This window comes from Erythrolamprus reginae, chromosome Z (genome assembly GCF_031021105.1).
Source record: "Erythrolamprus reginae isolate rEryReg1 chromosome Z, rEryReg1.hap1, whole genome shotgun sequence".
Classification (NCBI taxonomy): Eukaryota; Metazoa; Chordata; class Lepidosauria; order Squamata; family Dipsadidae; genus Erythrolamprus; species Erythrolamprus reginae.
In genome coordinates this window covers 152,344,434-152,370,830 of record NC_091963.1, presented here as the reverse complement: position 1 = coordinate 152,370,830, position 26,397 = coordinate 152,344,434, and the positions used below count along the sequence as shown (strand labels likewise).

Genomic DNA, 26,397 nt, shown 5'->3' with positions numbered 1-26,397 from the left:
AGATGTGATGAGGAGCCTCCAGCGGGTGAGTCACGTGGGCCGAGAGCGGGAAAGCGGCGCCTCGTGCGAACGCGGCCCCGGGAAGGTAACTCGCGTGCGGAGGGGAGGGGAGATCGGAGGGGGGGGCAGGGGGACTCCAGCGAAGGTGGCCGCCTGCGAAAAGGCTCGTTCTTCGGCTGTGGAGTCCCGGGCAGGGGAGCATGGGATTGGGAGTCTGCCAGTCCCCGAGCCCCCCGGAGCCCTCAGAGCCTCGCTGCGCCCCGGGACGGCCGCCAGGACATCGGAGCGCTTGCTCCAGTGTCGGGGAGTCCCCGTGTCTCTCGGTGCAGTGTCTCTGCCGTTTCTCGCCCAAGTTCAAGATGGGCGGGCTTCAACTCCAGGACGGGCCCCAAATCACCGTAATCGGAGGAGTTGGAAAGGGACCCTTGGAGGTCGTCTAGTCTGACCCCCCTCTCAAGCCCGTTTCAGGCAAAGGGGGGGCGCCTCCTCTTGTAAAGCCTCCGGGGATGGGGGCAGCCACCAACCTCTGCAGGGAGGCCACGCCACGGGTTAATTGCTAATTAATTACTTAATTGAGCATGCAGGCACATGTGCCCAGCCAGTGTTTCGGCAGAAGGAGGCTCCCAGAGAGGGAGCTGCAGCCCCTGTGTATTTGCCCCCATCAACATGGCTCCTCGTTGGACCCACCTGGGAGGGAGGGAGGGAGGGAGAGCAAGAGCATTTAGACCTGGACCACTTCGCGGTGCTTTACAGACTGGGCCTCTTCCCTCCCCCGTTGGACCCACCTGGGGAGGAGGGAAGGCTGAGTCCACCTGGAGCTGGTGGGGAGATTCGAACTGCGGAAGCACAGCTAGCTGTTAGATGAAAGTAGCCTGCAGTGCTGCGCTCTAACCACTGAGCCAGGAAGGTGACAGGTTCATAGGACTGGGTGTGGGACCCTGGAGGCCTTATAGTCTGACCCCCACCCCGCCCAAGATTAAGATTCTGGCCTGGCCTCTGTGTGTGCGTGTGTAGGTGCAGGACACCCTGTCAAGTGGGGCACAGCAGTGGGGGGGGGAAGGAAACCTAAGATTTTAGAGAAAGCAGCCAGGCAGCCCCTCCCTCCCTGCCCCCCAGGCCTCAGCTGCAAATAAATCAAGCTAAGCGTCTAGGTGGGGTCTCCCCATAGAATCTGCCACCCCAGAGGCTCCTTTGCACCCACACAGTGGCACGTGCCACGGGGCCACGCCTAAGCCAGGCTCTGCAATGGGGGGGCTGGGGCAGGCGTGTGCCATGGCAGAGAACAGCCTGGGGGGTTGGGTGGGGTGGTGGTGAAGGGGTGGGGGGCATCTCTGGGCACAGGAATTGGGGGGGCTGGCCCACCCCTTTCTCTGCCTAAGGCATCTCCCAGGAAAGTCACAGGGACTTTATGGGACCCTGGAGGCCTTATAGTCTGACCCCTCTGCCCAAGGTAAAGCCCTTAAGTAGCCTGAACAGTGCTGCGCTCTAACCACTGGGCCACCCCGGGCTCATAGGTTTGAATCCCAGCCTGCCACTTTTGGGATACATCTGCCATGAGACGGGACCCTGCCTGCCCTGCGTTTGTGTGGGTGCAGACCCCACCTTGGGCCCCCTCCCTGCCAGGCCTTGAGGTTCAAGCGCCCGCCATGTGCCAGGCCCAGCTGAAGTGTGTGTGGGGGGTCATGCTGAGTCCCTTGGCACGGGGCAGGTGGGTGCGGGCGCCCAACGGTTGACTCAAGCCCAGGAAGTCAATGTGGTTTTGGCAGCCGACCGGGCCCTGGAGGGGAAACCGTTATGGGAGGAGGAGGAAGGAAAATTGGCCCCGAGTGGCGCCTCTCCCACTGCCAGGGAACTTCCTAGGGTTGCCCCGCCTTTTGGGGGGGTTTCCAAGCAGGTATTGTGAAGGAAGACCCCTCCCCTGGCTACGCGAGGCATTGCTTAAATGAGTGTTAGCCTGTTTTACGACGTTTCTTCACACAGTTGTTAAGTGAATCATTGTGGTTCTTAAAGGAGTGATACTGTCGTAAAGGTGAATCTTGAACCCGTAACCCTGGGGGTGGCTGCAACGGCTGCCATAAGTGTGGAAATGTGTCACAGTCACTTTTTTTCAGTGAGGTTGTAACTTTGAATGGTCACTAAACAAACTGTTGAAAAGTCAAGGACCGCCTGTGATTTCACGAGAACTGGCGCTGTGGTTTTTTTCAAGCTTGGGTCACTTTAAGATGCATGGACTTCAACAACAACAACAACGTAAGGGACCTTGAGGTCTTCTAGTCCAACCCTGCTTAGGGAGGAAACCCTACACGACTTCAGACAGATGGTTCTCCAACATCTGCTTAGTGTTGAAACATATACAACTTCTGGTGGCAAGCTGTTCTACTGGTTAATTGTTCTCATTGTCAGGAAATTCCTCCTTAGTTCTAAGTTGCTTCTCTCCTTGTTTAGTTTCCACCCATTGCTTCCCGTTCTACCCTCAGGTGCTTTGGAAAATAGCTTGACTCCCTCTTCTCTGGGGCAGCCCCTGAGATACTGGAAGGCTGCTCTCCTGTCTCCCCTGGTCCTTTGCATTAAACTAGACATAAACCCAGTTCCCGCAACTGTTCTTCGTATGTTTTAGCCTCCAGTCCCCGAATCATCTTTGTGACTCTTCTCTGCACATTTTCTAGAGTCTCAACATCCTTTTTGCATCGTGGTGACCAAAACTGGATGCAAATATTCCAAGTGCGGCCTCACCAAGGCCTCATAAAGTGGTATTAACCCTTCACGTGATCTTGACTCTCTCCCTCTGTTGATGCAGCCGAGAACCGTGTTGGCGTTTTTGGCAGCTGCTGCACACGGCTGGCTCCTATTTCAACACTTGTCCACCAGGACCCCAAGGTCCCTCTCACGGTTACTCCTGTTGAGCAGGGTACCACCAATACTCTACCTGGGCATTTTGCTTTGTTCTTAACGGCCAATGCAACATTCCCCGTGGCCTCCGGACGCCAAATGCAGGGTTCGTATTTATGACCTTCGCCCTGCCCTGGGCTCCCGGGCCCTTCCAACAAGCTCCAGTCGACGGGGAAGCCAGATTCACTGGATGACCGTCCAGCTGGCTGAACCATGGCCGTGGGCAGGAAGAGAGAGCAAAAATCTCCATTGTCCCCCTTAGCATTGCTGGGCTCTGCCCCCTAAGTAAGGGAGTTGGGGTGAGTCCGTAAGCCTTCAAAGTGGGCAAGATCGGAGACGGGGGTCCCCAGAGAATGGATCTTCCCAGTCCAGGAGCAGTCTACCTTTTAGCACAGTGCTTCTCAGCCTGGGGGTCGGGATCCCTTTCGGGGTCTAAAGGCTATTTCACAGGGGTCACCTAAGACCCTGGAGGGAAAAGATAAATTCCCCACGGTGTTAAGAACTAAAGCTTCTATTTTGGCGCCTTGGGACCTATTTTTACAATCTGACCAATCAGGTGTTTACAGTGGGGGGGGGGGGGGCGGGGGTCCCAGGGTCCCTCTGAACTTCCTGCCAATCAGTTTAAAGGTCTGTTGGGAGAATTGGCGCTCGACTTATGGTTGGGGGTCACCACAACATGAGGAACTGCATTAAAGGGTGGTGGCGTTAGAAAGGTTGAGAGCGGCTGTTCCAGCGGAAGGGGAGGCAGGACGGGTCCCGCAGGACGTGAAGCCACAGGTGGGAAGTCGATGCCAAGAAGCTCCTGCCAGGTGGCTCCGGGCTCTTCCGCCTACCTCCTGCAGGACCAGGAACTTGAAGCGGCCTTGAGGGGTGGGGGTGGGGGGCGTTATTTGCCCAGCCGAAACCTGCCTGTCCAGAAAGGCTGGTCTGGTGTTGGCTCAATGGCCCCTGGTGGGGTGGGGGAGGCTGCTAGGGGTTGTGGGTAGCGCTCCATGCCAAGAGGAAGCGCATAGTGGGAGGGGGGAGGGGGGTCAGAGGCCTCCCAGGTTCCCTAGCCTGAAATTTTAAGTGAGCCACACCTGAGGCTCCTCCTGCAGGACCCCTCCCCCCTCCCCTTCCTTTCAGTTGCCCTGTTTTTAAAAAAGAGGTAGACTGCTGCTGTACGGGGAGGCTTCATTGCTCCGACTCTGTCTGGCACAGGGGTCTGCAACCTTGGGTGACTTTTAAGACTTGTGGACTCCCAACTCCGAGGAGGGTCCCAAGGCTTGGGGGGCTGCCCCAGAGAGGAGGAAGGGGGTGCAGGATGTTTTCCAGAGCGACAGAAGGCCAGACGAGGAACAATGGATAGAAGCTGACCCAGGGCAGATCCAACCTGGAAATAAGGAGGGACTTTGTGATGGTCAGAGCGATCAACCCGTGGAACAGGAGTTGCCTGCGGAGGTTGTGTGAATGCTCCAACACTCGAGATGTCCAAGGGGAGACTGGACGGCCATTTGTCTAGGGCGGTGTATTCTGCTCGAAGAGGGGTTGGACTAGATGACCTGCAGGGTCCCTCCCAACACATGAACAAATAAATAACTAAACAAACAAGCAAATTTCACACTTGCAATCCTGCATCCAGTTTTGGTCGTCGATGATGCAAGAAGGCTGTTGAGACTCTAGAAAAAGGGCAGAGAAGAGCCACAAAGGGGATCAGGGGGCTGGAGGCTAAAACAGCGATGGGGTGAACTTAGGGGATGGGGGCCACAGGTGGCACATGGAGCCCTATCTGGTACATGAGCCGTTGCCCTGGCTCAGCTCCAACGAGCATGTGTGTGCCCGCCAGCTGATTCTTGGCTCGCACGGAGGCTCTGGGGGGGCGTTTTGACCCCCCTTCAGCTCCAGGGGAGCCTTTGGGGCCTGGGGAGGGCGAAACACGAGCCCATGGGGCCCAGCAGGAGTTGGGAGACAGGCTGTTTCTGGCCCCCGGGGGGGCGGGGGGAGGTGTTTTCGCCCTCCCCAGGCATTGAGTTATGGGTGTGGGCACTTGCACATATACAATAGCACTCACACTTTCTTGGCACCCAAGTAAAAACAGGTTCACCATCACTGGGCTCAAACATATGAAGGACGGTTGCAGGAACTGACCATGGCTAGTTGAATGAAAAGAAGGACCAGGGGAGACAGGAGAGCAGCCTTCCAGTAACTCAAGGGGTTTCCCCAAAGAAGGAGTCAAGCTATTCTCCAAAGCAACAGGGTAGAACAAGAAGCGATGGGTGGAAACTAAACAAGGAGAGAAGCAACTTAGAACTCAGGAGAAATTTCCTGACAGTCAGAACAGTTCATCTGTGGAACAGAAGTTGCCTCCAGAAGTTGTGAATGCTCCAACACTGGAAGTTTTTAAACAGATGTTGTATAACCATCTGTCTGAAGGAGTGTGAGGTTTCCTGCCCAAGCAGGGGGTTGGGATAGAAGACCTCTGAGGTCCCTTCCAACTCTGCTATTATTATTATAATGTAACTAAGCAAGCAAGCAATAAATAAATAAATAAATAAACAAACACACAATAAACAAATCTCCCAGAGATTTCTGGCTGGGGAATTCTGGGAATCAAAGTCCCACAGGTCTTAGGACACCAAAGTTGATGCTCCTGGTTTCAAACTTGGCCTGTCGGGCAAAATGCAGCCTCCCAAGTTTGCAAGGGGATGGGGGTCAGGGAGGGGGGCACTGACTTTGGAAGACGCTGGCCGGAGGAGCCGGGCTGTCTGGGGCCGAAGCCACCGCCAATGGGCACCAAGGCAGCTGCCTGCAGAAGAGGCCTCCGTGGCGGCATCGTCCGTGCCCAGGAAACGACGTCTCGCCTGCTTAATCTGGCCTCTGCCCTTGCAGTTGCTGACCACGCTGCCCGCCTCCCCCTCTTGGATGTGGCCGGTGGACCCAGGCCCCTACAGCTGACACAGTGACAAGAGCTGCCGTAAGTTGGCCGTCATCCACCCACATGGCCCCACGGCTGGGCAGACGGGGCTGGCCCCTCTGCCTAATTCTGGCTGCCCTTGAGCCGTGGCCGCAGCTCGCTGGCCGGCTGCCTGAAACCACAGCCTTGAAGGGACTCATTCATGACCAGGACGTCCGTCCAAGGCAACCTGGGCAGGGCAGGGTGCCAGAGGCAGGAGGGCAGCTATGGGGCTCGGCTGCAATTTGGGGGGTGGGGGATCAGAGGAGTATGTTTTGGGGGGGGGGGGTTTCCCCTTGCCAGCCACCTTTGGGGCAGGCTGCGATTGGCTGGCTGGGCAGCTCTGACCTCCTCCTGCCCCACAGGAGCTTGGCAGTGGGGTAGGTGCGTGACCCACAGAAAGGAAGCATGGAGGGGACGGCCACAGCCTACGTGGATGGCAACGAGGAGGGGAACATGGTCAGTAGCGCCACCCGCTGGGCACGAGGCCCCTGGTGCAGCGGTAGGAGCTGGCACTATGCGCCTTTCCTCTCCCGGGGGGGGCGCCATCTACCCCCCCCCCCACCACCACCACAGGAGCCACAGGGGGCATTGATTGATTCGATTGGATTTATTTAATGCAGCCCCCTCAGGGCAGTGATATCGAACGTTTCTTTCCTGGGGGGCCCAAAGTCCGTGCGTGCGTGCTGTTGCCCAGCGCCCATAATTCAGTGCTCTCCCACACGCCACGCCCCCTGCGCATGCATGCACCCACCCACCCCCTGCTCCCCATTTCCCCATTTCCGGTGGGCCAGGTTTTTCACCCTGCCCCCAGAGGCTTCCCAGGAGCCTGGGGAGGGCGAAAACGGCACCCTCTGGCCCTCTGCATGCCGAAAATGGGCTCCCTTGGGCCCTCTGGAGGCTGAAAACGCCCCCCCCCTGAGTGTGCCCCACCTGCCATAGGTTCACCATCATGGCCCTAGGGACTGTAGGCGGCTAGATGGGTCCCCATGGCTCCTGGGGGGCTGCTCTGGGCCCCCCACCCACCCACAGGGACCCCCCTCGAGGATCCCCGCTGGTCTGACTGCCCTTCCTCCCTCCCTCCCCAGGAAATCCGTGGCTACTGCCCCTGTGGCTGGAAACTGGCACTGGTCTTGCTGGGCACTGTCTGCAGTGGCGGCTTCCTCCTCCTCTTCCTCTACTGGCTGCCGGAGCTGAGCGTCAAGTGGACTTGCCGGGTGGTGCCGCTACGCGACGCCCAGATTGTGCTGCTGAGATCCATGGTAGGGGCCCCAGCGTATCCTCCCCCTTGGGTAGGCATGAGGGGGGAATGCCCGGATGTGCCGGGGGGCCAGCGAGGGTGCCTGGTCGAGCTGGGCAAAGAGGCCGCCTTCCGCCCCCGCCCACAAGGAAGCGGGGTGGAGCGTGGCCTTGGGTTCAACACCCCACAGGTGGGCTGCTCTGTGCCCCAGCTGTGGGGTGTTTCCTTTTGACCCTGGGCTGTGGGGCAGGGCCTGGCGGGTGGGGGCCCCAGCGCACAGTTGAGGTTCTCTTCTCCCGCCTGCTTTTTTGTCCTTCTCCTTTCTCTCTCCTTCTCTCCTCCTTCCTCTTCTTCCTTCTCCACCTCCTCCTCCTCTTCCCCCTATGTCTTCTTCCTTCTCGTCTTCTCCACCTCCTTCTGCTCCTCTCCTCCTCCTCCTCCTCTTCTTTCTCCTTCCCCTCCTCCAGGACGAGTTCCAGACCTGGTCCAGGGAACGGGTCCACTCTCTCTCTGCCCCGGGCACTGACCCCTTGGGCTTCCCGCAGCGGCCAGAGAACAAGGGGCCCCTGGGCCCGGCAAGGCCGATGGACGACATGGGCTGTGAGGAGCGGCTTCTCTCCCCTCTGACCTGTGGGGAGCAGGTGCAGGTGAGCCGGGGGTGGGCAGGAGGGTCCGTGTCCTTGCACCAACCCTTTTCCTGCCCCGGTCAGATGTTTGCTTGACCGTCCTCTGTGCCGCAGGTCTGCTTCTTCACGCACCACAACATCCGCTACCTCTGGGATGCAGAGGCCCAGGCCTTCCGCCGACTCTCCGCTCTGGACCGAGGGCAGCCCTGCTCCTCCCTGCACTTTGCCCACGGGAGTGGCCTCCCTCGTGGCACCCAGGACTACCGGTGAGGAGGGGCAAGTGGAGCTGGGCGGGGCTGCAGGAGTCTATCCATCTATCTAGCCTCTTCTGGATGCTAGAGTGCGCAGGGCCTCTAGGGGGCACGAGTGGTGCCGGAGCCGGGCAAGCACCACAATTCTCTTTCCAGGAAAATCTTCTACGGCACCAACCAGATCGACGTTCAAGTGCCCTCCCTGGCCCACCTGCTCATCAAAGAGGTGGGGTGGGGGTGGAGGTCCCGATGGGAGAGGGGACCCCACTCCAGGGGCCACGAGTTCGAGTCCTGATTCCCGGCCACCTCTCCTTCCTCCTCCTCCTCAGGTCCTGAACCCTTTCTACATTTTCCAAGCCTTCAGCGTTGTCCTGTGGTCTCTGGACGACTACTACCTGTACGCCTCAGCCATCCTCTTCATGTCCTTCGTCTCCATCTGCTCTTCCCTCTACACTATCCGCAAGGTGGGGGGGGCGCGACAGGGAAGGGCAGTGCGGGGCAGGGGGGGGAAGGACCGCGGCTGGCACTGAGGCCGGGCCCTTCCTCTCTTCCAGCAATACGTCCTGCTGCGGGGCATGGTTTCGGACCACAACGTCGTCCAGGTGACAGTCCTCCGAGGACCCTACGGTGAGTCAGCCCTAATCAGAGCTGGGTGGGACCTTGGAGGTCTCCTAGTCCAGCCCCTGCTCAAGCGGGTGACCCTATTTCAGGCCAAGGGGCAGGACCGCCTCCTGCCGCACGAATCCCAGCGGCCGATTAGGCCCCACAGAGTTGGCCTTCTCCGGGTCCTGTCGACTAAGCAATGTCGCCTGGCAGGCCCCAGGGGAAGAGCCTTCTCTGTGGGGGGCCCGGCCCTCTGGAACCAGCTTCCCCCCGGAGATTAGAATTGCCCCCACCCTCCCTGTCTTTCGTAAGTTGTTGAAAACTCACTTGTGCCCCCAGGCATCGGGAAGTTGACACCTCCCCTAATTACTTGGTTTGTGTATGATTTGTACATTGTATGCCACCCTGAGTTTTCGGAGAGGGGCAGCATACAAATCTAATTAATAATAATAGTAATAATAATAATAATAATAATAATAATAATATTGTTATTGTTGTTATAATAATAATAATGTTGTTTTGTTGTTGTTATTGTTATTGTTGTTATTATTATTATCATCCACTTCTTAAAAGCCTCCAGTGTTGGAGCAGGCACAACTTCTGGTAGCAAGCTGTTCCACTGGTTAATGGTCCTCACTGTGAGAAAATTTCTCCTTAATTCCAGGTTGCTTCTCTTCTTGGTTAGTTTCCATCCGTTGCTGCTTCTTCTGCCTTTGGATGCTCTGGAGAATAAATTGACCCCCTCTTGTGTGTGGCAGCCCCTCAAATACCGAAACACTATTGTTACCATGCCCCCCCCCTTTAAGTGTTAAGGAATGTACAGAGTAATCTCTGAGTAGTCAAAGATACCCGTACACAGAGGAAATGTGGAGGGTGGGTAGATATCCAGCTAACAGCACACTAATAATAATAATTCAGTAATACAATCCAGATACACTCAGTGTATAAAATAGTATTTACTTTGGCGAATATCTCAGTCAAGAACAATCCTAGTCATACACAACTGCATCAGTCAATAACTCTATACACATACAATACTCTAAGCCCTTTTTGTTCAGCTTACAAATATGTAAACCATCATTTGAACCCACAGTTCTTACTACAGCAGTCACAGAGAACATAAGAGAAATAGCAGAGAGAGAATCAGGCTTCTGGCTCCCTCTTGTGGCCATCTGTAAGACTAACTCTTAAAGCAGTAGTATTTCAATACATTTAAGCATACATTGTTGGTTTGTGTTACATATTGCCAAAACCAACATAGTACTAACATCCCGCATCTTTTCTTTAGACTGCAACCGTTCTACGTCTGTTTCAGTCTCCAGGCTTTTAATCATTTTAGTGGCTCTTCTCTTGCATTTTTTCCAAAGTCTCAACATTTTTTTTGTAACATAGTGACCAAAACTGGACGCTGTATTCCAGGCATGGCCTTACTAAGGACTTAATAAAGTGGATCTCATCCTTCCCATAATTTTGATTCTATGCCTCTGTTTATACAACCACAGAGTTGGCCTTCTCCGGGTCCCGTCAACGAAACAATGTCGTCTGGCAGGACCCAGGGGAAGAGCCTTCTCTGTGGCGGCCCCGACCCTCTGGAACCAGCTCCCCCTGGAGATCAGGATTGCCCCCACCCTCCTCGCCTTTCGTAAACTCCTTAAAATCCACCTCTGTCGTCAGGCATGGGGACATTAATTCCACTGGACTGCTTCCGTTTTATGTATGGTTTGTATGAGATGTATGGTTGTTTTTATATTAAGGGTTTTAAATTGTTTTAACCATTGGATTTGTAATGTTTTGTGTTGTGAGCCACTCCGAGTCTGCGGAGAGGTGTGGCATACAAATATAAATAATAATAAAATAATAATAATAATAATTTAAGTTAAGTTAATTGATTTATATGTCACACAATCTGATGAGACTCGGCAGCTTACAACAATGAAATAATACAATACAGTTAGAGTGGTATCTCTACCTACGAACGCCTCCACTTACGAAATTTTCTAAATAAGAACCTGGTGTTCAAGATTTTTTTGCCTCTTCTCAAGAACCGTTTTCCACTTACAAACCCGAGCCTCCGAAACTGTAACCGTAAAAGGCAGGGAGCAGCCTCTGTAGGGCCTCTCTAGGAACCCCCTGGGAGGAAACAGGGCTGGAAAAGGTGGGGAGAAGCCTCCGTGGGGCCTTTCTAGGAACCTCCTGGGAGGAAACAGGGCCAGAAAAGGCGGGGAGAATCCTCCATGGAGCCTCTCTAGGAATCTTCTGGGTGGAAACAGGGCCGCAAAAGGCAGAGAGAAGCCTCCGTGGGGCCTCTAGGAATCTCGGAGGAAACAGGGCTGGTAAAGGCAGGGAGGGGCCTCTCTAGGAATCTCCTGGGCGGAAACAGGGCTGGAAAAGGCAGGAAGAAGCCTCCGTGGGGCCTCTCTAGGACTCTCCTGGGAGGAAAGAGGGCCTCCACCCTCCCTGTGGTTTCCCCAATCGAATACCTTATTTGCTTTTACATTGACTCCTAGGGGAAAAATTGCGGCTTCTTACAAACTTTTCTACCTAAGAACCTGGTCACGGAACGAATGAAGTTCTTAAACAGAGGCGGCACTCTACAGTCAAAGTCAAATATTAAATAGTAAAAATAATAATGCATTAGCCTTTTTTGGTGGCACATGGCTGGCTCATGTCCCAGCCTCTGAGCTTTGGTTCAGAGAGAGAAGCACCAGTGTGTGTGGAGGGGGTGTCAGGAAATGGTGCTTGTGGGCCCACATTGGGCAAGGGTCAGAATCGGGCGGACGCCCCCGATGCACATGCACACTCCTGAGCGAGAGTTTGCTTCTGCGCATGAGCGTGGAGCAGATTCCCACGAGGTGACGCTTGCACTTGCGAGATTTTAGCAGGTTTTCTGCCAAAGAAAACCACCGAAATCTTGTGCATCCACGTCCGCTCGCGAGATTTTGCTTCCTTCTGCATGCGCGGAGGCAAACTCTCGCTTGGGAGCTGTGCGCACAGCTCCATTTTTGCTACCAGAACGCCATTCCTCCTCCCCCCTTCATCCTAGTGGGAACCCAATACCGGTTGGAACGAAGCCCCTCTGCCGCAGTTGGCAGGACGATGTTTGGAGAGCCCTCTGCCCTCTTTGGCGCCCACGGTGTAATCCCCCCCCCCAAATGCGGACCCTCGCTTTCTTCCTTGCAGAGACGGAAGCCATATTGTCCACGGATCTGGTGCCAGGGGACGTGCTGCTGGTGCCCCCCGAGGGACTCGCCATGCCCTGTGACGCGGTGCTGCTGAGCGGGACGGCCATCGCCAACGAGAGCATGCTGACGGGTAGGGCGGGGGCTCCTCTGGGGCAGGTGGGGGGTGGGCGCATCCTTCCTGGCCCCTGACCTTCCTCCCTCTCCAGGGGAGAGCGTCCCCGTCACCAAGACGGCTTTGCCAGTCCCAGCCCAGGAAGCCGACGGGCCCCTCCGGGATCCGGATTACGACCCAGCCGAACACAAGCGGCACACCCTCTTCTGCGGCACCGCCGTCATCCAAACACGGTACTACTCCGGGCAGCGGGTACGGGCGCTGGTGATCCGGACAGGTGAGGCCCTTTTGGCACAGGTTTCTGGTGGGTGGGAAGGGGCCGCGACTGGGCTCTGGACTTCCGGCCTCTTCCGTCGCCAGGTTTCTCCACCTCCAAGGGGCAGCTGGTCTGCTCCGTCCTGTTCCCGAAGCCCCTCGGTTTCCGCCTCTACCGAGACGCTTTCCGCTTCGTCCTCTGCCTGGTTGGCGTGGCTGGCGTGGGCATGCTCTACTCCGTGATTCGCAGCATCCAGCAGGCGGTGGGTGAGCCCAGGCGGAGGTTGGCATGGAGGGGCGGGGGCTGGTGGGGGACCTGCCCCCCGTGAATGGATAGCAGGGAGAAAGGGGTGGGGGGGACCTCTTGAATAAGATCCCCACCACCCCTCTCAGTTTGTATAACAGGCAGCATCTGCACACGGGGGCAAAGAAACCTATCTCACCACAATTTGGATGTTGCCCAGAGTCACCGGGGGAGTTTGTGTGGCGTGCAGATTTAAGGGGGAGAAGAAGGGAGAGAAAAGGGTAAAGATGGATGGATGAGACAGGTAGACAGACAGACGGATAGATAGATAAATGATACATAGATAGATGGATGGATAGATGTCATAGATAGATAATAGGTAGATACAGTAGATAGATAGAGAGAGAGATTGAGATTATGGATGATAGATGTCATAGATAGATAATAGGTAGGTAGATATAGGAGATATATATACTGTATATATACACACAGTGATCCCTCGAGTTTCGCGATCTTGATCTTCGCGAAACGCTATATCGCGATTTTTGAAAAATATTAATTAAAAAAAAAACCACTTCCGCGTTTGGCTTCGGGAGTCAGCTGGGAAGCGGCGCGGCTGTTTTAAAAGGTCGCCGCCGGCCTGGGGGGCTTCCCAGCACCCCCCCGAATCCCCAACCCAGGTTCAGGAGGGGTGCTGGGAAGCCCCCCATGCCGGCGGCGACCTTTTAAAACAGCCTCGCGGCTTCCCAACTGAGTCCTAAAGCCAAACGCCAAAGGCGAACTTCCGCGTTTGGCTTCAGGACTCAGTTGGGAAGCCGCGCGGCTGTTTTAAAAGGTCGCCGCCGGCATGGGGGGCTTCCCAGCACCCCCCCAAACCCCCAACCTGGGTCTTCCCGGCCGCTCACGCAAAGGGGAAACCCCGGCTCCTCGCTGATGCCCGCCGCTCGCCCGCCCGCCAGCAAGAGGGGAAGACCCAGGGAAGGTTCCTTCGGCCGCCCAACAGCTGATCTGCTCGGTAGCGCAGCAGCAGCGAGGAGCCAAATCGGGGTTTCCCCTTTGCGTGGGCGGCGGGGAACGCAAACTCCACCATCTACGCATGCGCGGCCATGGGAAAAAGGGCGCGCATGCGCAGATGGTGTTTTTACTTCCGCAACCCTACATTGCGAAAAATCAATTATCGCGAGGGGTCTGGGAACGGAACCCTCGCGATAATAGAGGGATCACTGTATATATGATAGGTAGGTAGGTAGGTAGAAACATGATGGATGGATGATAGAATGGAGAGAGGTTGGATGGATGGATGTAAATAGACAGGCAATAAATCTAATTGGGCCTCTCTGGAACTCGGGGGATCAGGAGCTCTGACCGAAGGCTCCCCCTTTTCTCGCCAGGAGCCCATTAGCCGCATCATCTTGGAATCGCTGGACATCCTGACCATCACGGTGCCCCCGGCCTTGCCAGCAGCCATGACAGCTGGGGTGGTCTACGCCCAGCGCCGCCTGCGCCGCAAGCAGATCTTCTCCCTCAGCCCCCAGCGCATCAACCTCTGTGGGCAGCTCAACCTCATGTGCTTCGACAAGGTGCCCATAGCCCCCCCTCTGCCGGGGAGACAGGGGGAGGGGCCGGCTTTCCTTGGACCTTGGCTGACCGGGGTGCTCTCGTCCTTTGCAGACCGGCACCTTGACCGAAGACGGCCTTGACCTCTGGGGCTTCGTGCAAGCAGAGGAAGGGCGGTGAGTGCGCTAAGGAGTGAGCAGCATGGGCCCCGAGTAGTCAGGGAAACCCCACTGAAAACTGGGAGGGTGAAGAATACATCCAGAAGTGTCTTTTTCCAAACTTCTAGTTTGCCTATTGGGCAAGGTTTTACACTCTGGTGCTTCACGGAAGCTTCGCTGAAGTCTCCCGAGAGCGAAACAGCCTTCCCCAAGTCTGCACATGCGCGCTGGAGCTGATGTAGAGCAATGCCTCATGTACCCTCTGATATGCCTCCGCATGCCACCTGTAGCACAGCATGTCTTAGGTTTGCCATCATGGATCTAGAAGGAATTGGTTATGGCTACATGCAGATGTCCCTCATGCAATTTATTTATTCATTTCTTTTATTTAACTTATGTGCCACCCAATCCCCGAGGACCCAGAGGACCTACTGGATGCTCTGGGCTTGCCAGCCGGCAAGGGTCAGCCACAATTCGCTGTTCTTTCCCTTCCCAGCTTCCTCCCGGCGAGACTCGATCCCCGTGACCCCCACGTCGCCAGTTCCCCGTTTGTTGCTGCCATGGCTGCCTGCCACTCGCTTACCACTCTGGAGGGGCATCTCTCGGGGGACCCCCTGGACCTCAAGATGTTTGAGGCCACCGGCTGGGTAAGGCCTTTGCATGTTTCCTTGTGAGCCCCTCCCTCCTCCCTGTCCTCCCCTCTGTGGCACTTTTGTCATAAGGGCATCCAAGCGATACTGTTCTGTCCCAGCGTCGAGCCCCCCATCAAAACCAGATGCACACCACCGGATTCACTAATAAACAGTTTTACCGTTTACTTCTTGAGTCTTTTTGAAAAGAAGGCAAACGTCAGCAAGGGCTGCACCGCACTGATTATAAAGTCTTATTAGCTGGCCAGAGTCCCAGGAATAGATAAACAGTAATTACCAAGTTGAAGCAACATTCAGTAGCATAGACTTACAGAAGTTGGCTGGAAGCCCAGAGCTCCTCAAGGAAACCAAGAATGTGGTTCTTTCAAACACGAACCGAACAGAAGAAGGAAAACTAGATTTCTAGGATGAACTGCGTTGTTCTCTGCTCAGGAGCATCGCTTGACTCCTCCTTAAATAACCTGAGAGGGTGGCACAGTAGCCAGCAGTGCTATTTATGACTAAACCTCCTCCTGAGTAACCACTCATGCCTCCTAGAGGCCCTGCGAACCATAGTATCAAGAAAAAGCTGCTGAGTTTCTCAACTCCGGAGCTGCAGAAGGCCCTGGTTGCACTTCAGCCTCTAAAACCACGTCATCTTCACTATATGTCTCGGGTGCCAGGAACACCGGACGTCTGTACCTTGTCTCCAGTGTCTTAATGTCCTTGGGTCTGTGACTAATTGCACAGGATGTGAACGGGACGCAACAGATACAGGCTGCCGGAGGTTGTGCAGGGTGCCCGACGCTAAGTGGCTCTTGGAAGGAAGCCCGTGCTTTGGGGAGTCATGGGGGGCTCAGATGTTCCTTCTTCCCTGAGCAGATCCTGGAGGAACCCACGCAGGAGGAAACCGCCCTGCACGACCGGATCCAGCCCACCGTCGTCTACCCTCCCAACTGCCAGCTCCCGGCACTGTCAGAAGTGCCTGTTGGGGACGAGGTGAGCAGAGGGACTTGGGGGGGGGGCACGAGAATGAGCTTTGGGGGCCCAGCTCTGACCCCCCACGTTCTGCTTTCTTTTCAGGAGCTCCTGGACATGATGGTAAGTGGGGCAGCCCCTTCTCATCCATGGCAACCAGAGGGCTCTACTGCCTTCTCCTGAGCCCAATGTTCTGACCCATTCTGCCACCCTCCCTTGTCCGTCCCACCCCCCTTGCAGAGAGGCAGCCAGATTGGCATCTTGGCGCAGTTCCCCTTCTCCTCCAGCCTGAGGCGCATGAGCGTCGTGACCCGTACGCTGGGCGAGAAGCCCCTGGTGGCCTACATGAAAGGCGCGCCAGAGACGGTGGCCAGCCTCTGCTGCCAGGAGTCTGGTAACTTTTTGTCTTCTGCCAACAAGAGACACGGAGGTGAAAGGGGGAACCTGGCAGAGGTTGCTAGTGCCCCATGGCCAGCCGAGCTGCCCGTCCCTCCAAGGAAGCCCCCGCAAAAGCTAGGGGTGGTTTGAGAGGCGCACAGAGGGATGGCTGTGGGACACGGACTCCTTGGGGGTCTCGGTAATAGCCAGAGTAGCTCTCCGGCAGTAGGGTGGCGTGGCCCCTTCCCTTCCCCAGACACCCAACACCTCCCTTCAGTTCCAGTAGAATCAGGACTCCTGGACGATGGGGACTCGGGGTTCCCCTGCAGAGGGAAGGGAACTCCGTGTCACTGCGGCATTTGACTATGCCCCTCTCCCCAGTTCCAGAGGATTTCTCTTGCGTGCTGGAGCGTTACACGCGAAGGGGGATGCGCGTCATTGGCCTGGCCAGCCGCCAGCTGGAAAGCAGATACATGTGGCACAAGATCCACCACGTTTCCCGGTGAGTTGTGGCTCCCCCGTGCCCCCCACTTCTGATGGGGTCCCTGCATGCCCAGCCCGGTGCCAGCGGCTGCCCCTTTCTGCCCCAGAGACGCCATTGAGGTCAACATGGCCTTCCTGGGCTTCGTGGTGCTGCAGAACAAGCTGAAACCGGACACGGTGTCGATCCTGGCCGAGCTGCAGAGGGCCGCCATCCACTCCGTCATGGTGACAGGTGTGACTGGCGAGTGGGTGGGTGGGCGCAAAGGGGAGAAATATCTGCCCTTATGGGGATGAATGAAGCTCTGAGAGAGGGGAAGGAGAGAAAAGGAAAAGAGGAAAGGAGAGAAGAGCAGAAGAAGGGAAAGGAAAGGAGAGAAAGGAGAGGGAAGGAAGGAAGAAGAAAGGGAAGAGGAAGGAAGGAAGGGACATGAATCTTTCCTTCCTCCACCCCATTTTCTACCTGTGGGGAGGAGGCGTTCCTACCTATCACTCGGCAGTTTCTGATTTTTTAAAATCTTATTCAAAAGATTAAAACTACAAAATTTCAAAAGTGAAAATTAAAACAGAAATGGAGCAGGACGAGATAGGGATATTTTAAGAAGTGAACTGGGGAAAAAAACAACAACAGAAGGGGGGGCCTTGTCTCCCCCTCCCCTGGTGGGAACACTGGTGAATCTGTTGCAACACTCATTTGCAAAGCAGGTCCAAAATCTACAAGGGAGGGGGCAGTTTGTAAGGGAAGGGCTACTCTCCTTGAGTGGGGAGAAATTGGGGGGGGGAGGTCTTGCAGTGATGGTCTTCATTTTCCCTTCCTCCTCTCTGTGGCCCAGGAGACAACCTCTTGACCGCCATTTCCGTGGGCTGGGAGTGTGGCATGATCCCAGCCAAGGGGAAGGTGGTCCTGACGGAGGCTCTGCCCCCCAGGGATGGGCAGCCGGCTACTATCCACTGGCAACATGTGGACGAGCTCCCCGCGGTGGAGGCGGGGCTGAGCCAGTCGGAGCAGCAGGTGAGAAGGAGGCGAGGGGACGGAGCTGCAACCGGAACGCGACGGAGGACTCACTCCGTGCTCCGGCAGGATCCGCCGGAGGGGGCCACGATCTTTGCCCACGGCACCTTTTCTCGTCTCTCAGGGGCCTCTGGAGATGAAGCTGCTAGTGGAGGAGGCAGAGCCCCCCATGGCTGCCCACCCGGTTGTGCCGGACATCAGCTACCATTTTGCCATGGGGGGGAAATCCTTTGCGGTCCTCCTGGATCATTTCCCCGACCTACTGCCGAAGGTGCGGCCCCACCAGGAACGTGGGGGGGGGGGCGGGGGCTGGCTTTCTGGAGGAAGATCCTGCCCCCTCCCTCAAGTCAGAGCTGTTGCTTTGTGTTGCAGTTGTTGCTTTGTGGCACCATCTATGCCCGCATGGCCCCTGGTCAGAAGACGCAGCTGGTGGAAGCCTTGCAGAAAATGGAGTACGTCTCGGGCGGGTGAAGAAGGGTGGTCCCAGCAGATCAGGGTAGGGGGCCGTGGGAGCCTCTCCTCCCCTTCCCCCTCCTGACCCAGATGTTTATTGCAGCTACTGCGTGGGCATGTGCGGAGATGGCGCCAACGACTGCGGGGTAAGTGGCCCCATCCAGGTTGCGGCCCCAGATGGAACGAAGAGGGGGGGATTGGTCAAAGTTTACTGGTTCCGGAGGCAGGGCGGAGAATCTAAACTGGGGAGTAGATTATGTGAGGAAGGGTCTCGCCCAGTGAAGGGCTACTACCAAAATTGTTACTACCACATGGTGGGCGTGGCTATTGCAGGACGCCCTGCATTTTCTTTCAACCTCTTTCAGCGCAAATTGGGTGCTCTGGGGGGGAGCTCCGTTTTCACTGCCCCACTGCATTCCTCCCCATCCGGGCAGCAGCCCACCCCTGCTCTTGCCTCACTGTCCAATCGGAGTGGTCTGCGCCCTACCCACTCCAGCAGAAGAGCGACCTCGTCAGCCAAGATCTAGGACAGGGCCTTCCACCATGGCCACTAAGACTTGTGGACTTCAAGGCCCAGAATTCCCCAGCCAGCATATCAGTATCCTCTTTCGTTTTTTAATTTTAATCAACTTTTTTTACAATTTTTTTTGTCTCCCCCCCACCATATTTTATAAACAAAGTGTTGTCCAGATCATTCTTGTGTATCTTTTCATATACATAATCCAGTTTACATCAACTCTCTATTTAATTTCAGCTATAAACATAGAAACCTAGAAGACTGACGGCAGAAAAAGACCTCATGGTCCATCTAGTCTGCCCTTATACTATTTTCTGTATTTTATCTTAGGATGGATATATGTTTATCCCAGGCATGTTTAAATTCAGTTACTGTGGATTTACCAACCACGTCTGCTGGAAGTTTGTTCCAAGGATCTACTACTCTTTCAGTCAAATAATATTTTCTCATGTTGCCTTTGATCTTTCCCCCAACTAACTTCAGATTGTGTCCCCTTGTTCTTGTGTTCACTTTCCTATTAAAAACACTTCCCTCCTGGACCTTATTTAACCCTTTCACATATTTAAATGTTTTGATCCTGTCCCCCCTTTTCCTTCTGTCCTCCAGACTCGGCAGATGGAGTTCATTAAGTCTTTATGCTTAAGACCTCCCACCATTCTTGTAGACCGTCTTTGGACCCCCAGCTTTCTTTCCTATTCCTCTATGCAGTTCCCAAATGCCAATTAACTGCTGTTTTCAGCTCAGGAAATTCTTTTAAAGACCAAATTCAAAATTGCATTTTACCTGTGAGTTGGCCACTCTCTCACTCGGTTTGAGCACTCCGTCCAAACACCACTCTTGTACATAAACACCACTCTTGTACATAAGTCCAGTTAGCCCAGCTTTATAGCGGTCATTTAAAAATGGCCATCGCTGCCAGTCCAGAGAGCTGTCTCTGACCGATCCAGGAACTTGCTCCTCTTGGTTGTCCGAGATTACTCTCCTTCTTCACTGTCCTCACAGGACGGTTCTGGTCTGAATATCTCCTGACAATGGTTCTTCAGGCTGGGTTTTCGCAGAGCTCATGGGAGGCGGCTATTTTCTAGCCAATCTCACCGCAGGACGTGAGCAGGCGACAATATAACCTGTGATTTTTATTGCAACCCTATGGTGGGTGGGTAGGTGGGTGGGTGTGTATCTAACTGGGGGCTTGGGGCCAAATCTTCCCAGCTGGACCCTGCCCGGGCTCATGGCGTCTTTCCCCTCCGCAGGCTCTCAAGCGGGCACACGCGGGCATCTCACTGTCGGAGCTGGAGGCCTCGGTCGCCTCGCCCTTCACCTCCAAGAGCCCCAGCATCTCCTGCGTGCCGGACCTCATCCGGTAGGTGGCTGCTGCCACGGGGGCTGGCACGAGACCCTCTCCGGGGAAGATCTGCCCCGGTGGAGGAAGGCGATTTTGGCTGTCCACCCGCTTGGAAGGCGCCTCTCTCTCTCTCTGCCTGCAGGGAGGGCCGAGCCGCCTTGGTCACCTCCTTCTGCGTCTTCAAGTTCATGTCCCTCTACAGCATCATCCAGTATCTCAGCGTCCTGCTTCTCTACTCGGTGAGTCTTGGCCTTCGGGGACCCCCGCTCGCTGAGGTTGTGGGGGGTGAAGCCAGGCAGGGATGCGCCGCACTTACCTTTTCCTACCGCATCCGTCCTGGACACCAGCACCATACACACACACACACACACACGAGATGTTGCATCCGTGCATGCGCAGAAGCAAAGAAAGGCCGGAAATTGCCGAAATCTCCCACATGCAAATGTCCTCGTGCGAGATTCTGGCAATTTTCACTGATTTCTTTGCTTCCATGCATGCAGCCAAAGCAAAGAAGGGCCGAAGACCACCAAAATCGCACACGGTCAAGCGTCTTCGCATGAGATATCGATGGTTTTTGCCGATTCTTTCTTTGCTTCTGCTCATGCGCAGAAGCCATGAAATAGGTGAAAATCGCTGAAATCTCGCGAGGACCCAGATGTGCACACCTCGCCATTTCCGCTACCCGTATGGTGATCCCGGTGGGAATACTGGGGGCAGCCAAAAGCTGAAGCCAGGGGGCGATGGGAGCCGTTACCCTCTCTCTCTTCCAGGTCCTGAGCAACTTGGGAGATGTCCAGTACCTCTTCATCGACATGGCCATTATCTTCTCCCTGGCCTTCAGCAGTAAGTGCTCCTCGGGCCACCCGGGTCAGTTGTCCAGTTTATTGTGCTTAAAAAATTTTTGGACTGCGCCGAAATGAATAGAATGACCATGAAATTTAAAGATAGGGAAGAATCTGAATATTTAGTTTTGTTTATTCATTTGATTTCTGTGCCGACCTTCTACTTAGACTCTTATAATGTTTGGATGAAGTTTTATAACTGGATAGAAAATGAATAGAGTTACAAATCCAAGTGAAGGGGCTGCACACGGAGCCCTTCTGGCTGCGCCCGTGGACCCCTCTGTCCAGACAGGAACTGGGTGGGGGGTGGGGGGCGTGTCCTGGTCAGGGAGGGTGCCGGTGCTGCTGTTATAACCTGAAGTAGCTGTGGGGTTTTAGGGTGCACAGAGAGGCCGGTGTGTCTGCTCCTTTTATTAGGCCGGCTTCTGACCCTCCACCATGGCTGCTCCCCCCCCCTTCTCCCCCAGTGAGCCTGAACAGCGCGTGGAAGGAGTTGGTCCCCCAGCGGCCGCCGAACAGCCTGGTCTCTCCACAGTTGCTGCTCTCCGTCCTCATCCAGATCCTTCTGTCGCTGGCCTTCCAGGTGGGGGGCTTCCTCCTTGTCCAGCGGCAGCCGTGGTACCCCCAGGAGGACGGGTAAGTGGGGGAGTGGGGCGTAGGAGATGGCCAAGCCCAAGGGAGGGTGCCCACAAACGATCAGAGTCTGGCTCCCCTTCGGTTCCACCGACTCTCCTCTGCCGTCAGTTTGCTTGTGTTAAGGAGTGTGCAGAGTAATCTCTGAGTAGTCAAAGATACACGTACACAGAGGAAACGTGGAGGTCTCGCAGGTATCCAGCTGATAGCCCAGAGATAGTACCAGTCCAGTGATACAAGCCAGATACATTAAGTGTATAAAAATATTATTTACTTTGGCAAATATCTTAGTCAATAACAGTTCTAGTCATACATAATTAAATCAGTCAATACATATACAAAACTATAAGTCGTACTTGCTTAGCTTACAAATACATAAACTAGCATTTGAACACAGGGTTCTTACTACAGCAGTCAGAGAAAACATAATAGAAATAGCAGAGAGAGAATTATGCCTCTGGCTCCCTCTTGTGGTCATCCTTAAAACTAACTCTTTAAGCAATAGTGTTTCAATACATTTAAGCATACATTGTTGGTTTGTTTTATATATTGCCAAATCCAACCAGTTATGTACATAGTGCTAACATATTAATACAGGTTGTCCTCAATTTACCAGCACAAATGAACCCAACATTTCTGTCACTAAGTGAGACATTTTTTGGGTGTTTTATGACCTTTCTGGCCACGGTTGTTAAGTGAATCCATTCATTATTCGTTGAATAAGTGAATCACTAGCTGTTAGTCATGCCGGTCGTTAAGCAATGCTTGTCAAAAAGTCATTAAAAAGGGGAATCGCGTGACCCCAGGATCCTATAACCGTCATTAATACAAATCAGTTGCCAAGCATCTGAATTTTGAATCATCAGTGTGAAAAACCTTTTTCCCCCCAGTTCCGTTGTAACTTCAAACGGTCACTAAGCGAAGCCTTGTAAGTCGAGGACTACCTGTAGTTCAGGTTCTCGTAGAGAGTTTAGGCTTGCCATAAATCTTTTATGAACCGCCTGGATTTTGGATTTCCCAGGCTTGAGTGGGGTTCAAGGGTGGGCGTCTCCCTGTCACCCACCGTGGCAGTGCTGCGATGACCCCTTTCGGTTCCCCGTTTAGGAGCTGCGGTGGCCTCTCCCCCAACGGCTCAACCTCTCCGAACGCCACAGCGCCCTCTGATGCCGGAGGCCGGGACTACGACTTGGTCCGCAGCTATGAAAACACCACCCTGTTTTTCCTGTCCTGCTTCCAGTATGTCTTCGTGGCCCTGACTTTCTCTAAGGGGCGCCCCTTCCGGCAGCCCACCTGCACCAACGGTAAGCGCTAAGGAGTGTGCGGAGTAGCCCCTGAGTCACCAAGGATGCCCAGAGGAAAAGCGGAGGTAGGAGATAATCCAGCTGATAGCCCAGAGATACCAGTAGTAATTCAGATAACCAGATACATTTAAGTGTATGAACATTATTTCCTTTGGCAACATGGCATTGGGCCAGAATACCTCCGGGACCGCCTTCTGCCGCACGAATCCCAGCGGCCGATAAGGTCCCACAGAGTTGGCCTTCTCCGGGTCCCGTCGACCAATGTCGTTTGGCGGGCCCCAGGGGAATAGCCTTCTCTGTGGCGGCCCCGGCCCTCTGGAACCAACTCCCCCCGGAGATTAGAATGGCCCCCACCCTCCTTGTCTTTCGCAAGTTACTCAAGACCCACCTATATCGCCAGGCATGGGGGAACTAAGGTATCTCCCCCAGGCTTTTTATATTTCATGTTTGGTATGAATGTGCTGTATGGTTTTTAATTGTTGGTTTTTATATATATTTTTATTATTAGATTTGTTCCATTGTTACACTGTTTCTTACTACTGTTGTGAGCCGCCCCGAGTCTTTGGAGAAGGGCGGCATACAAATCTAATAAATAATAATAAAAAATAATAACTAGCTCGGTCAAGAACAATCCTGGTCATACACAATTGCATCAGTCGATATTCCGCAATAAAAAGACAATATTATAAGCTTCTCTCAATACATTAAACAATACTATCAGCCTTTCTTACACAATAAGTGTAGTATGTCTTGCTGTTGTGAAAGGGAATGAAGGATTTTAAATGTTATTAGAGTTTTTAAAGTTTTTTAGCTATATTAATTGGATTTTTAAGATATTTATATTGTTTATTGTTTTGATTTGTTGTGAGCCACCCTGAGTCCAATAAATAAATAAATACATTAAACCATAATTTGAACACAGTTCTACAGCATAGTCACATAGACAAAGCAGAAATAGCAAAGAGTAATCAGAGAGAGAGAGGTGCTGCTGGCTCCCTCTTGTGGCTAACTGCAACACTACTTTTTAAAGCTATAGTATTTGAATACATTTAAACATACATTGATCATTTGTTTATAGATTGCCAAATCCAACCAGGGCCCTTACAATCTTTCAGCCTCTCCATAGACTGGGGTGGGGCGGGGTAGGGGCTGCTCCTCAGAAAACCCCAACCCAACTGGACCCTGGTCTCCTTTCTCCTGCAGGCCCTTTCCTGGCCTCCCTGCTGCTTGTGTCCGGCTTCCTTCTGCTGTTGCTGCTTTGGCCGCTGCCCATCTTGGACAGGCTATTCCAGGTAGGCCCTCTGCCGGCTCCGTGTGTCCAAGGGCATGGCACATAGGGGGTGGGGAGTGGAGGAAGATGTGAGGGATGTGGGCTCTCCGTTCCCCCACCTGGCCCTCTTATCTGGGCCCCCACCTCCAAGAAGAAGCGGCAGATAGATGTGGCCGGCCGCCTCCCTCCCACCACACCTTTCGGTGGCTAAGTGAAACCTTTGTCAAGTGAATTTTGTCCCATTTTCCTTGGCCCCGGTCGTTAAGTGAATTGCTGCTGTTGTTAAATGAGTCGCACGGTCATTAAGAGAATCCAACTCCCTTTGACGTTGCTTGTCAGAAGGCCGCAAAAGGGGACCACAAGACCCCTGGATGCCACAACCACCATAAATACCAGCCGGTTGATACACGTTCAAATGTTAATAGAGGGGCAGAGAAGGCCCTGTTTATCAAAGGTTGTGCACACAAGGGAATGTTTGGATTGTGATTAGTTGTGGGTAACTACTCAGCCACACACAGATATACTAGCTTGAATTAAATTCAAATTTATTATTACAGTCATAGACCAAAACAAATAAAAACACAGTGAATACACAATCAAAAGTTGTAGGATAAAATGATAAATAACAGATAAAATCCATAATAAAATCCAGTCTGTTGTGCATTGTCACTACTACTAAAATTACAACCCATAAGCTGTGAGGTCTATATTCAGTTTGAGACTATTAAGGAAAGGAATAAACTCCGTTGCCACATTTGTCGTATAAATTAGCTAGGCACTTAAAAGCTGGCCACAAATGGTATACATACACACACGTACACACATATATACAATCATACATATATGCACATACAAGTTCACGTTGAGAAATAACATCTTCAGAGAAACAGTCTAAAATCATACACATAATAAATCAGAACAACAATTCAAATATTACCACGTACATAGTCTTTCTTATCAGTTGTCTTTGTCATAATCAGCAAAGATATCAAACTTAAACACATTTTAGCTACAATACATGATTACAATGCAGAGAGATTGCAGAGCCAGCCATTAACAGTGAACAGCCAGACAAAGAGAAGCAAAGCTATGGACTCTAGCTCCCTCTTGTGGCAGTCCGCAAGGCCTGCAGCCAGTTATATTGCCAACCCAACAGTTATGGACAGAGTCCATAACAATGTACAGTGTGTGAACATTGTGGATTCTGCAGGGGTCATTAAGTGTGAAAAACACTCCTAAGTCACTTCTCTCCGTGGCATCTTAACTTTTAATGGTTGCTAAACGAACTGCCGTAAGTCGAGGACTGCCTGCATGTTTTGGGCAAGGTGGAGTTGGGGGACCGGAAACGAAGCCGGGATTAGGTTCTCCCAGGTGAGGAGCCCAACAGGGCACAGGCCCTACCTGTGAACCCTCCGCCTGTTGTCTCCACAGCTGGCCTGCATCCCCTACAAGTGGCGCCTGGTGCTGCTGGCCTTGGCGTTTAGCAACCTGGTGCTGTCCCTCTGCCTGGAGGTAAGCTCCCCTCCCTTGGGGGGCTTGGAGCTGGCAAGGCAGCCCTCCCACACAGCCGACGGGTGCCTCTCATTCTCTCTCTCTCTCAAACTTCCCCAGACGTTCGTGTGCGACTGCGAAGTCCTTTGGCAGCGGCTCTGCTCCGGCAGGCAGAAGGAAGACTGTCCCAGGCAGGCTGCCTTCCCACAGGTAGAGCCCTTCCATTGGGTGGGTGGGTGGGTGGGTGGGGGCTTCTCCTACCGGAGCTCCCTTGGAGGCCGTTGCGGCCGTTGGTGCAAGATTTAGCTTCTGTTCATGCGCAGCCAGCCAAGTCTTGTGCGAGAATCCTGGATTTTTCCTCCTGGATCCACGCACCATCTGGGGGCAAGGGGGGGCGAGGGGCTCCGAGGCAACCGGTGGGTCCCTCAGCCTGGCCTTGCACTCAGCCCCTGCTCTCTCCTCTGCCCCCCACAGCTGGAGCTGGGGGAGAGGGGGGCCCCCATGTCGTCCTGCTGCCGGCAAGCAGCCCCCCAGGCCAAGTACCAGCGCCTGGCCCAGGAGCTTCTCTTCGACCCGGACTGGCCCCCCCAGTCAAAGACCAGCACCCTGGCGAGGGTGCCTCCTGCCGAGACCCATGCCTGACCGACCCCGGACCCTTCTGGTTGGCACGGAGTGGAGCCCCTCAGTCCCCAAGAATGACGCCAGGATGGAACAGACTCCCTTCCGGGGATCCCCCTCTCCAACTTGGGGGGCGGGAAGAAGATGGACCGGGACGGGGGGTCCCCTGTGTCCATCCATCTGTTCGCAGAAGAGCCCGGCTTGGATGGGCAGGGAAACCTCTTTTGAGCTGCCGTGAGGCCGGAATCCACCAGATCTGAAACTTGGGATTGCAGAACTTGGGGTCCCCTGGAGCCTTGAGCCCCCTCCCTTTCCTGGACAAACACCCACCCCTTTCATCACTAAATGGGGCCCTCTGGTGGCCCCCCCGGATCCATGTTAAGGACATTAAAAGCCTGACACCA

General features: G+C 54.2%; 1 protein-coding gene across 3 annotated transcripts; it reads left to right on the top strand.

The window, feature by feature from the left end:
• Positions 1–26,397, top strand: LOC139154924 (polyamine-transporting ATPase 13A3-like). Of its 3 annotated transcripts, XM_070730030.1 has the most exons (33): positions 1–85; positions 5,758–5,842; positions 6,187–6,280; positions 6,910–7,083; positions 7,529–7,708; positions 7,802–7,953; positions 8,095–8,164; positions 8,268–8,402; positions 8,493–8,565; positions 11,722–11,853; positions 11,930–12,112; positions 12,196–12,353; positions 13,726–13,914; positions 14,006–14,067; positions 14,546–14,696; positions 15,561–15,677; positions 15,762–15,779; positions 15,897–16,050; positions 16,416–16,536; positions 16,625–16,749; positions 17,348–17,526; positions 17,651–17,797; positions 17,899–17,978; positions 18,083–18,125; positions 19,747–19,856; positions 19,981–20,077; positions 20,609–20,681; positions 21,148–21,316; positions 22,418–22,614; positions 23,818–23,906; positions 25,316–25,396; positions 25,496–25,585; positions 25,850–26,397. In XM_070730030.1, the coding sequence occupies exons 3-33, from the start codon at positions 6,230–6,232 to the stop codon at positions 26,015–26,017; spliced, it is 3,768 nt and encodes a 1,255-aa protein (XP_070586131.1). In that variant the 5' UTR covers positions 1–85; positions 5,758–5,842; positions 6,187–6,229; the 3' UTR covers positions 26,018–26,397. The 3 variants fall into 3 exon arrangements, with proteins under 3 accessions (XP_070586131.1, XP_070586132.1, XP_070586133.1); XM_070730031.1 differs by lacking the exon at positions 6,187–6,280; XM_070730032.1 differs by lacking the exons at positions 22,418–22,614; positions 23,818–23,906; positions 25,316–25,396; positions 25,496–25,585; positions 25,850–26,397 and having other exon boundaries at positions 21,098–21,182.